General features: G+C 51.7%; 1 protein-coding gene across 5 annotated transcripts in view; it reads right to left on the reverse strand.

Moving 5' to 3' along the window:
• Positions 1-252: 252 nt before the first annotated feature.
• The window catches only part of LOC135249121 (transcription factor IIIB 90 kDa subunit-like), a 63447-nt gene continuing 49752 nt past the window's right edge, over positions 253-13947 (reverse strand). For all 5 annotated transcript variants that reach the window (XM_064324407.1, XM_064324417.1, XM_064324433.1 and 2 more), the window contains exons 17-19: positions 4529-4580; positions 2462-2615; positions 253-2157 (exon numbers count right to left, since the gene is read on the reverse strand). In XM_064324407.1, coding sequence (XP_064180477.1) covers positions 2114-2157; positions 2462-2615; positions 4529-4580 — 250 coding nt within the window. In that variant the 3' untranslated portion in view covers positions 253-2113. The remainder of the gene's footprint in view (positions 2158-2461; positions 2616-4528; positions 4581-13947) is intronic.

Here is a 13947-nt window from a genome sequence, read left to right on the forward strand (position 1 = left end):
TGACAGCCAGGCACATCTTTCTGAATTATACATTTCGGAAGAGGAAATGCAAAAACTTCCTAAACAAGAACGTACAGGAAAGGAAAAAGAACTTAAGGCACAAAATGAACGAATACGAAGTGAATGAGGTCTCATTGTTTTTTTATTTCTCCCTCAGAAGGACAGTTCTGACCATCACTGATCCTTGCATCTTGCTGCACCTGCCAAAGCTGTTATACTAGTCAAATGAGGAAGACAAACCACATTCAAATGTCGCTTGTTGAAATGGATGTTTATTGAGATGACAATTTGAAATGTCATGGGCGTCATGCTCGATAAAGAAGACAGTAGAAATGACAGCTTTCGTAGGGCTAGTTCCTGGACTAGCACTGTTGAAATACTGATGGCGGTGACGTTCAACATACGGAATAAACCAGGAGACGATATTTTACAGACTCTCCTTTCAGACCCTTCATTCCAGAAGCAAGCACAAAAAAATAACCTTGACACTGTAACAGAGCAACAATTGAGAGGTAATTTCATTAAAAATGATAATAATAATAATTCATATGGAATGGATTCGCGGGCCCTATATATATATATATTGCACACACAACCTACACATCGTGTGTATGCAAAACAGACATTAGCATTCATTCAGGTGCGTACACAGAATGGGAAGACATTACACAAGGATCCCTGCCCCTGCAGATAGCTGATCGGCTCGGCACAGCAACAGGCGCAGGAAAACACTGTCTGAACACATTTATGTGATCAAATAACTCGCAGCAGCAACTGGAGAAGAGCAAAAAAAAAAAAATACAATTAAAAAACCAAAAAAAATCTGCCCGTGACGGCGCACTCGAAACGGCGGCTCGCGGCGTCGGCTCGGCGCCGACGGCTGAGCCGCAGTCAGGTCGGTTTAAACGACGCAACGTAAACTCGATTAAAATAAACGACTCCGTAAACAACTCCGAGCGCGAGCGGGAGTCCACCTGCCATTTTAAGGCGACGTCATGCTTTGGTTTAAAAAAACTGAACTCTGCTGTGACGGCCGCTCGGTAAGGCAGCCGCGCGGCGTGAGGCAGCGCTACCAGCCGTAGCGCACAGGGACGGCGACGCTCACCGTAAGCTCACAGTGCGCTGCAGCGCTTCAGACACAGGTAAGGGGGAGGTTACACCGCTAACGGAAGGCACTGGGGAACAGCCGAGGAGAAGGACACAGCGGAGGAGCCGCACGGCGGCGGCGGCCATTTTAAGTACGGCGGCAGCGAAGAGGCAAGCCGGCGGCGGACCTTCTCGGACCGTCTTTTCTTCCAGGAGGATGGACTGACCTTCCAGCCTGGAGACGCTCGGTGGCGAGCGCACGTCCCGCAACAGGCGCGTTCCTTCAAGGTCCGCCCACGACCGTAAATACTGGAGGACGAAGCGAGAACATCCATCACGCGTCGCCATTTCATGCCCCCCCCCCACCCCCCTTTTCAGTTTGCGGCGACTGCTCCCGCGTGTGAATGGCAGCGCTAATAAAAGCCCGTCCCTCATTAGCCGCTGAGAAAGTACCGGAAAGAGAGAACGGGCGCTCCCGTCGAGCGCGGGCGTCGCTCTGTCGCTCCCGCTCGGCGCCGCGGCCTGCAGCACATGCTCAGACGCTCCCGCGCGCGCAGCGACAGGTTATTCATCATGTCTGCCTCTGACAGCGCGACTCTTAATTACTCATGACTCTCTTACTTATTCATGTGTTTATGCTCCCATTCTGCTGATTAACACTGGCACCGCACCCGTGCGGCGGGCTCCGGCGGGAATCGGACCGCTCCGCTACCGCGGTTCGGTACCGCCGCCGCCGTTACCCCCCACCCTCCCCACCCCGCCACCCCACCCCTTCGCAAGACTCCTCCCTCCCCGCCAATACCCCGTCCGTGTGCCCGGGCCCGATTCGGGATCAAGTGCTGCTCAGAAATGTTCGTAGAGTAAGGGTGCTTTGGCGTGTGCGGTCTTCCTCCTCGCCCACGCCGGTCCAAAATGACACGGGGGTCTAACCCGGCCGAGTGTCTCCACCAGTGTGCCAGTCTCTCGCTGTCGTGGAGCCACAGGGCGAGGCAGACCTTCACCTGACCGCAGCACAAAGGCACGGACGCTAGAAGCCGCCGCCGTCGTCGTCATCCCCTTCACACCCGTACTCTGAGAACAGGACAAAGGAGTCGGTTAGCAAACCTTCCTAGCGCCGTATCCAAAACACTGCCGGACCAGGAAGAGGAGGAACACACTGGTTTTACAATCCTGAATGAGACTAGTAGATACACCTCTTTCAGTGCCTCTTCAGAAGGAAACCTGAAGACTGAGATACAATCACTTCCTGCTGCTATTAACTATAGAGCATTTGTTTACACGCATTTAGCATCACATGTTCACCATGTTTCCCTCTATACTATTTACAGCACAACAGTCAGTCTCTGTTCATAGACGATAAGATGAGATCACTGACCAGTGCCACCCATTAGCTGCATGGCACTGAAACAGGGCTCTTCCTCCTCTTCCTCTTCTTCCTCCGCCACGTCCTCGTACACCACCGGCCCGCTCTCCACCAGCACCGACTGCGGTTGGTCAGAGGGCCCTGCTGAGGCCCCGCCCAGGGCAGCCTACCCAATAAGAGCACAGGAAAGTCAACGATATTCCCTTTGCACCTTCCCTGCGCCACGCCCAACTCCTGCTGACCTCAGAAAATAAAACCACAGTCTCTAAAACTCCTTCCCACATTTTCTCCATCTATTTTCAAATAATTGTTATTATTTATTTTTATTTTGAAATAATACGTTCTGTTTTTTTCTCTGTATACATGGTTGCCCCTGTTGCTCTTGTCCAGTACCATCCCTGATTATTTACCACATGTACATCTGAATTCAAAAGAAATAATTAAGGTACACAGAGTAAACACTAAGCTGTATACAGTGTCCAATTGTGATGGATATTTCCGGAAGGCGGGAGGGAGGTGGAGGAGGTGAGCTGTGTACAGGAGGGTCAGGGGAGCTGACAGGCTCTGCTGTTGTCTGCTGGCCTCCTCCAGTTCTCCCTCAGCGAGAGACCTCATCTAAGGTACTGCTCCCTCGCGCCCAGCTGGACCGCACCGTCCGATTGGCCGCCTCCGAGCGAGGCTCTCCGGGTCGCCAGAGGAGAAGGGGAGCTAATTAATTATCGTGTACGGAGAAATTCTCCCAAACTAATTAAAGCGTGACCTCCGTCTAATTATCGGGGCGATTTCCAGGCTGTCACAGCCGGACGGGCCGGCGCGGGGCCCAATAATGAGCGATCAGCGGGCCTGCGGACGGCCTCCTCAGACGGGACCTCCTGCGGCCCTCGCGGGCAGCCCTCGACCGCTCCTTACACCCGCGCTCACCGCCGCGCTGGAGAGAACAGAGACCGCCGCCCTCCCGGCCACACGCAGCTCCTTCTGGGAGAGAGAGCGGGGACACCCGGTTCAGGTGTGTGTGTTTGTATTTGTGTTTGTGTGTGCATGTGCGTGTGTGTGAGTGCGTGCATGTGTGTGTTTGTTTGTGTGTGCGTGTGTGTGTGTGTGCGTGCACGTGTGCGCGTGTGTGTGTGTCAGTGTGTGTGTGCATGTGTGTGCGTTTGTGCGTGTACACAAACATAATTTAAATCCAGTTTAATGGTCGGCAGGAACGGTGAAGGAAGCCAATTTCCACTTCAGCAAGGTGATTGCTACCTTTTAAACAAAACCACAGAATGTGGGAACTCCGAGGGTTCCAAGTCTAACTGCCACTTTCGTTTGAGATTTAAAAAGTGAGGTTTGTTTTTGTTTCTTTTCAAAAAAAAGGAAGAAAAAAACTGCCAAGCAACGGCGAAGCATACATTTCTTCTCTGCTCCCTCGCAGGAATAAAGGCAACATTATGTAACGAGGACTCGCTCCTCATTCAGTTCCAGCCAATCGTAAAAAAGCCTTTTTTCAGCGCCCAGGAGGTGGTGAGGGGTTGCCTAGCAACAGGCCAGTTGACCCCAGCCCCTCGTGGCAGTGTTTTCTTCCTGGTAGATGTGCTGTGAAGCCCTATTCAGCCCTATTCGGGACTACAGGAGCTCAGCAGACCACATACCCTCCGCACTGCTCTCCGAGAGACATAGACTCACTGTATCTGCACGCATGCTGCACAGACGACATCCAAATTAAACTACAAAAAAAATCATGAAAGAAAAGATAAAACCCAAAATACCATGCAAGTTAAAATGTAACTAGAATGAGGCGCTGTGGGAGGAAAGCAAAGCAAAGCTCCAACACTTGAACACATCCAACATATGAAAATACACATTTTTCTTCATAGATTAAGCATAAATTAAACTTCTGACAGTCTGCAGCTGGCTCGAAACTATACAAGGCATTCACTATAAATACAGATTCAAACCCAAATGTCTTCGACATCTATAGCAGCAATAGTGGCAATGTTTGTGCGTCACGGGTCACTGTCGCTGCTATTAGACAGACTGGTGCCATGTGAATGCTTCAGATCAGAGAGACAATAGCTCCTCTGTGACAGGGCTCACCTGGTCAATCGCAAGCTTCTTACTGGGCTGACCCGATATCAACGGCCGTAACCTGAGAGAGACGAGAGGAGAGAAGAGAGGATAGAGGAGAGAGAGAGAGAGAATATATAAGACAGTCTACAGCGTGCAAATGAAGACATTTTCTCTCCTCAGTCTGCTTGAGAAATGAAAAGATTCTGCTTCACTTCAGAATGCCCTTCCGCCCCCAATATCTCATTCTTCAATATAATAAACCCAATTAATCCAACACCATAATTTCTGAGTCTAATGAAAGCCACAAGCATTGACAAAGGAACTGTTAAGATGGCTAGAAATGGTCTCTTACCTCCATAAAAGCCTCCTATTAGAGGGCCTGTCTGAATTAATCTTAAAAGATTAGAGGAGAAATGGCTGTCAAGTGCACACCCAGAGGTGTTTCAGCGCCGGACATGTCTAAGCCGGGCCCACTAAACATGGAACATACGTGCAGGCGGCCTTCCCATGGGGCCCTGGAGCTGTCTGACGCGGGCCGCAGGTATTCTGTCTGCCCGTTTTTATGGGTCCTCTTTAATGAAAGGGGGACTTTGCTCCACGCAGACCCAGGCTGACAATGGACCTTTGTGTGCACACCCCATAAAACCGCGAACCTTCTACATGGCTAAATACTAGTGCGTGCGAGAACTGAAAAGATTTTTATTTTATTTTAATTTCTTTTCTCTTTTTTTGAAGCAAAAAAAAAGAAAAAAAAAGAGGCAGGGCCAAAACAACCCGGGCGCAAAAAACAAAAGGCTGTAATTCAAAGGCGAGCTCGCCAACGGTTCAGAATTAGCATCTCTCCCTCAGCCTCTCCAAGGGAGCCTCCCTGGGGACTTACTGTAAGCACTTTACACACCGATAAGAGGAACTGCTTTTAATTAATCTGCTTAGGAGGAGGAATGTGTTCGGCGCGCGCGCTTCTCCTCTCCCTTTGTAGGGACTCATTAGAAAGCCATCCAGCGTTAGCCATCTGCCGGGTCCGCGTCGCGGCGGTTCTGCGGTCTCCGCGCGGCGCTGGTCTCCGCCGGATCCGTCCCGTTTCGCGGTCGCCGTCGCTTTTCACCGAACGTGAAACCGAAAACGTCTTGGGGTGCCTCTCGGTAAAATCCCCGCTGACAACCGGGGTCTGTGACCACGGAGCTGTGACTAATACACCTGCTAACGGGCTAAATGGGCGATATTAATGCACAGCCCTGAGGAACCCAGCCCGGCTCAATATTCACATTTCACAGGTCTGCAGATTTTTCATCCGCAAGGCCGGGGAAGAGGAACTGCCGGAGCATTGTTTAGTTATTCATTAATTGAGAAATGGACGAGGGAATCGATAGCAAGCCCCCTGGTCCTCGCTGAGAACGTACAGAGTTCAGGACTCAGCTATATTAAATGAGTCCAAAAATCATCCGTTACGAATGGAGCAGCCATCTGAATAAATTATAATAATTGTTCTAATGACTTCAATTCAATTCAATTCTCAAGCTCAAGGCTCAAATTCTCTAATTCGGGAACTGCAGCGCACAATCTGTCTTGCGCACGCACGCAAGTCAATAATTCTCCAGCCCTTGATTAGGCCGTGGAAGCTCCACTTCAGCACAACTCCCCACTGCCTCCTATTCATGCAGCAATGCACCCTGGGACAGAGAGGCGCTTGGCAGGGCCGCAACCAAACTGGAGCCAGAAGGATTGATTGTTGCACTTCCCGCTGCGATCCAGCTCCAGCTCCAGCAAACACAAGACACAATTGATTTTTAAACAACCGGCTTCCCTCCCCCACCCCCGCACTAGATAAGGGCGAAATGTTTCAGGCCCTTATTCGGAAAACGCGTCCAGTCTGGAAGAACAACACACGGCAGAAAGAGAGACAAAAGTACAATGTGCAGAGCATGGAACAACGTTAAACCGCATTTGTGTCCAGTTTTTTTCCCCATGTGAACATATGCTGTTCTGTTTTACTGGCTCTGGCACCACGTCTACCACGGCAGAGAGCGGGAACGGGCACATGGTGCAGAAGCCATCGTATCATTCCGTGTCACGTTCACAGGGCAAAGCTGCAGCGCTTTTCACCGCCGGCCCTCTAAGCCAATTGTGTGCGTTTTATACTCGACAGCCTGGCTGCGTGCGGCGGGGGTAACTCCCTCAGCTCTCACATGAGCTCCCATCAGCCCCTGGGCCGCGCCGTCACGGATCACAGCGGCGACTCGGAGTGACATGTGTTCTGTGGGGCGTTCTGATGTGAGACGCAGACCGCACGCGGGCGGGGCATGGTGGCCGTCCACTGACTGCGCAGGTCCTCCTGACCCCACGGGGGCGCCCCGGTGGCGGGCCGCGGCAGTCCCGTCCCGTCCCACGCCAGGAGGACTCCGTGGCGGACCGCGCGAGAGACTCCTTGCTGCTGCCGCCTGGGGGGTGGGAGATCATGGGAGGCGACAGCCGGCTTCCGGAAGGTTCCGCGGTGCTGGGGCCGCGGGAGCGTCCCGCCCCGCCGAGCCCAGCATCCACCCGCCAAACACGGCTTCTGCGGCCTCCGCCACTCCTCACAGCAGGTCCGCCAGAACTGAGGAAAATCAGCGCCGCAGAGCGCTCCGCACGCGGGAAAAAGCCCCCGCCGCCGGAATCTTCCAAACCAATTACCACCTTCCCCCCTGAAAGATGCACCGGGGCAGACTGGGGCAGACTGGGCCAGCGGCTCCGCAGGCACAGGGCCTGGCTCTTACAGGGCCCGCTCCAAGCCTGGCCAAAGAGAACACCACGAGCGCTCAACCTGGCAGCGAAGCACACTTCCTCCTGCCCTCATTTTCACAAACCAGGGCAAATTAAAAAAAAAAAAAAAAAAAGGGTGGGGAGGGAATTGGTAAAACTTCATACCTAGGATTTAATGGCTACGGCAGGGAAGACAAAGTGGCTGGAATCAGTTTAACGGTATGATTTAAAACTCGCTTTAATAAAATAACAGCGGCATTTAATATATTAGACTAACCATCTGTTCATGCTTCTGTTTCAGCGTCTATAAGCCCTGCAAATGTGATTGGATTTATTTAGAGTAGTTCATTCGTTTTTGGACACCGCATACACCCAAAGTGCTGCCTGTACCTCTTCTGCTAGTGTTCACTACACTAAGAAACTCAAACGTTCCTCAAGAAGGTCACCCCTGCTCTCTCATTGGCTCAGTTTTAAAAGGATCTTTGCTCACCGCTGGCCAAGATGAGCATACAATCTGGGAACTGAGAGCCACAGTACGTCCATCCAGGACAAACCAATAGATTTCCAGAGCGGGCTGCCTCAAATATTTGGTTGGATATGTGACATTTCAGAATCATTGTAACACATGATTCTAGCCCAGGTTCAGCCTTTTACTAAATTTTCACATTCCTCTTTCCACAGCCTGGCACACGCATGCAAAAAAATTTTGCCACAGCCATGCTAAATTTGTTGCCACCGTTTTAAAACCTTGACTCTCTCACTGAAGCGCTACGGCCCACAATCTCATCCTCTACCAGCACTGATAACCGCAGGCAGCCAGCAGCAGGCTGCTGTGGTGGTCATCAAACATTTAAATTCCGCCCGGGTATTTGCCAAGTAGCTCCTCTCGAGATTAACTACAAACTTCCAAAGGAAGACAACCCTCCAGTTACACTCCATATCACGAGTGCTTATTCAAAGCTACTGAGAGCTTAACAAAAGCAGACGGTGGCTCTAAGTCCCATGGTGAGTACTTTAACTAGACCTGACGTTTCTTTTTTGTTGTCGTACCGTGATCCTTAATGACTTATTTTTCTTTTCACAGCGCAACCTGTATCTGGCACTGCAGAAGCGCTTTTTGATAAATTGTCAGGACATTTGTTTAGCCTGCTTAAAAATAGCCTATAAGTTTTAGAGTTGAGTACCAACCCACAGGAGAAAATATCAAGATGCAGTTTAAATTTAGGTTTTAAAGCACATTTATACTGATCTATTCATAGCTGTACACCACCCATCACTGAGAAGACCATAGCTTTCAGAGGCTAAGAGACAGGCCGTATGTATAAACCATAAACATAATACTAATTCACAGAAAACAGAAAGAGCATTATTTGGTTTGGTTATCGCTACTGAAAAACAGACAAACTAAAGGATACAAATAAGACCCCAACCATTAGTAAATATACCAGTGAATCATAAGGAGAGCACCAAGAGCACTCCTTGAAAAAAAAACATATCACATATTCACTGGAAACTCCACCTCTGCCGGATACTAATGATGTAGCCTAGCTTATGGTAAACAATCCTGTGTAGCTGTGCGTCATGCATGAGTGTGTGTGCACGTGCATCCGTGAGAGAGAGAGAGAATGCACGCACCCATGCACGCATGTCAGAGATGACTGAACTCAGGTCCGCTGAGGAGGTACACCGGCAGGCCGTGCCGGAGGTGAGGTGGGGAGAGGGGAGGTGCAGAGCCCTGGCCGCCCAGCCTCGCCTGCGCCTCTCCTGCAGCCAGATGGTCGATGGGAGCACTAATGGAACAACTTCACGGTGAAATAAATCTGACGCCTTCGATCAATCACTTCCGTCAATAATCCCGGTCACCCCCGGCAACCCCGTAACCTCGCTCACCCCCTCTCCTGTACTTCCCGACCAGGGCCTCATAAATCCTGGGTTGGGTGGGGGGGTGGGGGGTGGTAGCGGGACTACAGGGCGCTTACTCATCCCATGTGTCACAGGTTTATGACAGGCAGGAAAATTACAGTGGAGGAAAATTCGCTCTTTTTTTTACGAAGGCTTTTTAGAAGACGTGAAGGTGCTGTATCTGAATCCTGAGGGACAGGGACCAATCCTCCCTGCATCCGATGTGTCATCTCAGCCAGTCGCTATCAGTCCTTTGTCTAATTGTGCTTCCATTATTTTAATAATTACAGCCATGTCCCTCCGGAACAAAAGATCTGATCCCGTCAGTTTACTGAGGGAGCACGCTATTATTAAAGTGGCCAATTTGACGCTTAACACAACGGGCTAGGATCAGAGGGAATGAGGAAACATTTACAAGTTCCTCTCACACTGAGGGCATTGAAAGCCAGTTTCATTAGCGACATATTTAAGGTGAGACTGCATAATTTGCAGTTTTATAAAATGGTAAAGAATAGAGAATATTCACAGAGAGCCTAGATGGGCCATTCCATGTCATTACATCAATAATACATGTCAACTCGATCTGGTGCGAAAAGAAAAGCGATATTTAAAGACAAGGCAAAGATGATATCAAGAGAATACAAGATATGAAGAGGATGCAAAGAATGATGCACTTTACACAAAGAGCATCCTCTCTCTCTGTCCCGCACGGTGACATCACCAATCCCATCAGCACCCTGCGCTTCTGCGGCTCTGACTTCATCGCCGGCGACAGACAGACCTGTCTGGACAGATCAGCGGCACGGCCCTCACCTCACCCCCCCCCGCCCCCCCGCCCCCTCGCGCTCCGTCCCCACCCCCACCCAACGGCGCAGGAAACGGGCCGCAGCCCGCCCTGCCACAGGGAGGACATCACCTCAGCGAATGGAAGGGCCGGGCGAGGCCGCCACACTTCCACACGACAGTGTAGCTGCGTCTGGCCAGCAATTTACAAGCGGCCATTTTCTAGCACCGAGGCAATAGCTCCCCGAATTAGACAATGAACCCCCCCCCCCCCACCCCCACAGAATCCAAAACCTGAGGAGATGAGCGGAGCAGTGAGCCTGCTGATGTTAACAGGATACCCTGCAGAGCGAGTGCTCACACAGGTGAGAGAAATCAGCATCAGGATTACAGTTGATGAGAAGGACAAGCTGATTCTCCTCCAACAGGCGCCATCCGCTCGACGTTTGAAAAAACAGGAAACGGACGAGGCAGGTGTCTGGCCAACCACGTATTCTCTTTATTTAAGAGAGGAAGGAGGCTGCGACCCTCTGCGGTTCTGGCCTACATGCGGAAAGTGCGGGCTAACAAACGCCCCTTTCACACGGTTTCGACGCGCAGGCCCGACACCTCTGTGGACGCAGCTCCAGAAAGGGTCCAGACTCGATTAATCGCAGTCCTGGCAGCTCCTGTGACCTTTCCGTGTCCCCCACTGTGGACAAAGATTAACTGGAGCTGGAGCCGGAGAGCCATCTTTCAAAACGGAGAAGGAAAAGGGAAAAAAAAAACAAGCTCTCCTTGGAGGACCATCCATTTCAGGCTCAGCGCTAAGTGTGATTGCATAGTGTCTAGTGCATGCGCTCATCCTTTTTTTTTTTTTTGCACATTGCATTGGCAGATTTCATTCATATGCGATTTTACCTCCGCTGCCCCCGGTCTTATCGCAGTCTCACCAGCCCACAGGAGGGGAGGGGGCTAACGGGGGGGGAGGCAAGAGCCTGAGCGATGAGCTCTCGCCCTCCAGCGGGTCATGAGGGGGGCAGGGATTGTTCACGTCGCCTGCGGAAAAAAAAATCCCGCTATTGTCTCTCCGAGCGCTCAATCCGAGCGCTGTTATCCCGGGCCGGTGTGGCGGAGAGGCCAACAAGCCTCTCTCAACCAAACCCCCCCCCCACCCCCCCGGCCCCACCCATGTTAATGTTATTCTGCCGCTCCCCAGTCGACGGGGCTGTTGATGTTCAAACTGGCGGAGAGAGGCCGTTGGTGGTTTCGGCCCACGTGTCTGGGGCTTTCCGTTAGCGGTGCTAATCAGAGGCGCCTCAGAGAGGACAGAGGGGCTTTTCAGTCCCGCTGACAGGGGGGCTGCTCCCCGCCCGGGCCCCGGTCTCCTCCAGCAGCTCTGGCAAAGCCGGGAGAGAGCTTGGAACCGCCCTCCCTTTTCAAATGTCTCTCTTTAATGTGCGAAAACCGCCTCCCTGCACCGGCCCGGGACTAAATGAGAGTTTTGATGCTCCCCGGCGAAGAATTAATCGCCAGACGGCCGAGACAATCGCTCTCTCTTATGCCGCGGCGGTTGGAGGACGCGAACGCGTTCTCTTCACGCCCGTAACCCCGACTCGTTTAACGGTTGATGAGAGGAGAAAAGTTCCTGCTGCTCGCCCACGAGTCCCGGGCATCGCCGGCTCCGCACCGTCCGGCGGTAAAGTCTCCTCTGAGGGCTTTACCCGCGGCTCAGTGCGGACCCCGCGGCCGGAGAGCCTCGCAGACGGCCCCGGCGCGGTCACATGGGCTCGGAGTCCCCCGCTAGCGCGCGGCGGCGGCGGCCGTCTCCTCGGGCTCCAAACATATTGTTCCCGTCAGCGGGAAGCGGCTCCTGAGCGCTCAGACTGAGGGGGCTCAGCCAGACGAGGGGCCTGAGTCACAGGCCCGAACAAAGGGACAGAGCAGCGGGACGCCCCCCCCCTCTCCCGTCCCCCTCCCCCAATCTCTGTTCCTCCAGGTCAGACGGGAGGCGCACGGACGATCACTGACAGCTTCCAGCAGACCGCCGGTCCCCCGGTCCAGCAACACGTTCTTAACTGGCCCACGTCCAATGGGACCGCAGCGGGAAAAGGCCAAACGGGGACAATCTGGAGTTCACTCGCGCGTCTGGAAAAAATGACTCGCTGCAGAAATCCCCATGAAGAGATGAAAAGTTCTATTTTGGGTGTGGGGGACATGCTGAAAAGCTGTGGCACAGGTGGGACTAAGACTTACAGACAGGAATCAAACTTGACATACTGACAAGGGAAAAAACTTGAGTGAGACATTTTATTCTGCCAGGAGAAGCTCGCCAGCAATAAAAAAAAGTAAAAAAAAAAAAAAAAGATTTAAGAAGATATTGGGAGGCAAGCTTCAGTCACAACTCACACAGAAAGGAATATCTGGCAGGGTCCTGCATTTCCTGATTGAGTAGCTGACATCACCAGGAATGAGTGGACACTGGTAGTGAGGTAATGGTTCATGGTGCATTACACAGCCTTTAATCTCCAACCCATTAGTACTGACCAGCCAGGGGAAGAGACCACAGCCGCATGCAGACTCTTACTTGGGCCTTGTAATTCAACAGCCACACGTCTCATGGACCGCAGGGAATCCGATAGTGCATCTCCCCATCAGCAAAGCATGTCGAACGGTTCACAGGTATAATTTGTTAAGTGCAAAGAGCTGGGAGAGCAAGAAAATGCTAACGGCAAGTGGCAAAAATGCTAAGGGTCCTGATAGCAAAACAGTCAGGCGCACTGACAGGCTAATGAACCGCACCCCTCAGCCACCTGGCAGGACGGCGGTGCTCCCGGAACGTCGCCGACGCCGGCCAGGGTCGCATTCCCCGGCCAAGGGTCCCGGTCTCCGCGGCGACACGCGGCGCTCCCCACCTTGAGCGGTGAGGAAAGTCCTTGCGCTGCGAGGGGAACCGCCTGACCTTAACGTTTCTGTCCGCTGCAATTAAATCCTGCCCCCGAACGCTAGGTCCGCCGCCGCCGCTGCTGCTGCTGCTGCTGCTGCTGGAAGCACTTAGCGGTTGCTGGAGCAGCAGTAAAAAAGATCAGAGGAGCCCGTGTGGAAACTAGAAAATTTCATAAGGAAATTACAGATCCTTAACACGGCAGGGAAATGAAAAATAATTTCTTAAACAGAGTCTGTAAAAGCAATCTGGGCACCTGTTTATCTGGCAGCTACTTTAAGCCACGTGCTGTGAAGGCATCTCAGAACTGCAAGGCTTATGAGGGCTGGCAGAAATATGCCTGCGCATACTGAAGAGAAATAACCCATTTTCCCGTAGTCACTCACTGCAAACAATATCATGATATACCCGCAGAACTGTTTGGAGGACAACGTTAAAACGTTAAAATCTGTTCCCAGCTCATGCACAAAAGCCATTCTTGCGATGAAACAATAATTGTGGCATATTAAATGAGATCTTAAGTCTGCAGATTAAGCTACTGCCAGAGTCAGAACTGTAAAGCTGCTGGGGGACTAACCACTCCTGCTGGTATTAAGTTAAAAGGTGATGAGGTATGAGGAGGCAGTCGGGTCAGGGAGAGGCAGGCAGGTGAGTCGTGGCTAGCTGCTTAGCATGCCGCTCGTGCTGCATGCAGAAAAAGCATCTCCACTGCAGGGGAACAATTTTTGCTTAGTCAGCATAAGTAAAGGTTAAAGCCCAGCAACATCCAGCAGGATCCAAAATAAAGCAACAGCATGCACGCATGCAGACACACACACACACACACACACACACACACGCACACTCACACAGTGGGGGACCGGTTTCTCAGCTTGTTCTTAGTACACGGAACATTTAAACGTTTGTCACTGCAGCCAACCCGTCCCCCTGGTTATTTTAAGACTTTCTTTTCGATCACAGCACATCTCCACTTCAAAAACCCAACACGAAACCCCCCTCCTTCATAAAAATATGCACAGAAGTTTTCCTGAAGTCAGGAATGGAGAAGTACGAAAAAAAAGAAAAGAAACTACATTCAGCGAAGGAGGAGGGAACAGAT

This window comes from Anguilla rostrata, chromosome 1, assembly GCF_018555375.3.
Source record: "Anguilla rostrata isolate EN2019 chromosome 1, ASM1855537v3, whole genome shotgun sequence".
NCBI classification, from domain to species: Eukaryota; Metazoa; Chordata; class Actinopteri; order Anguilliformes; family Anguillidae; genus Anguilla; species Anguilla rostrata.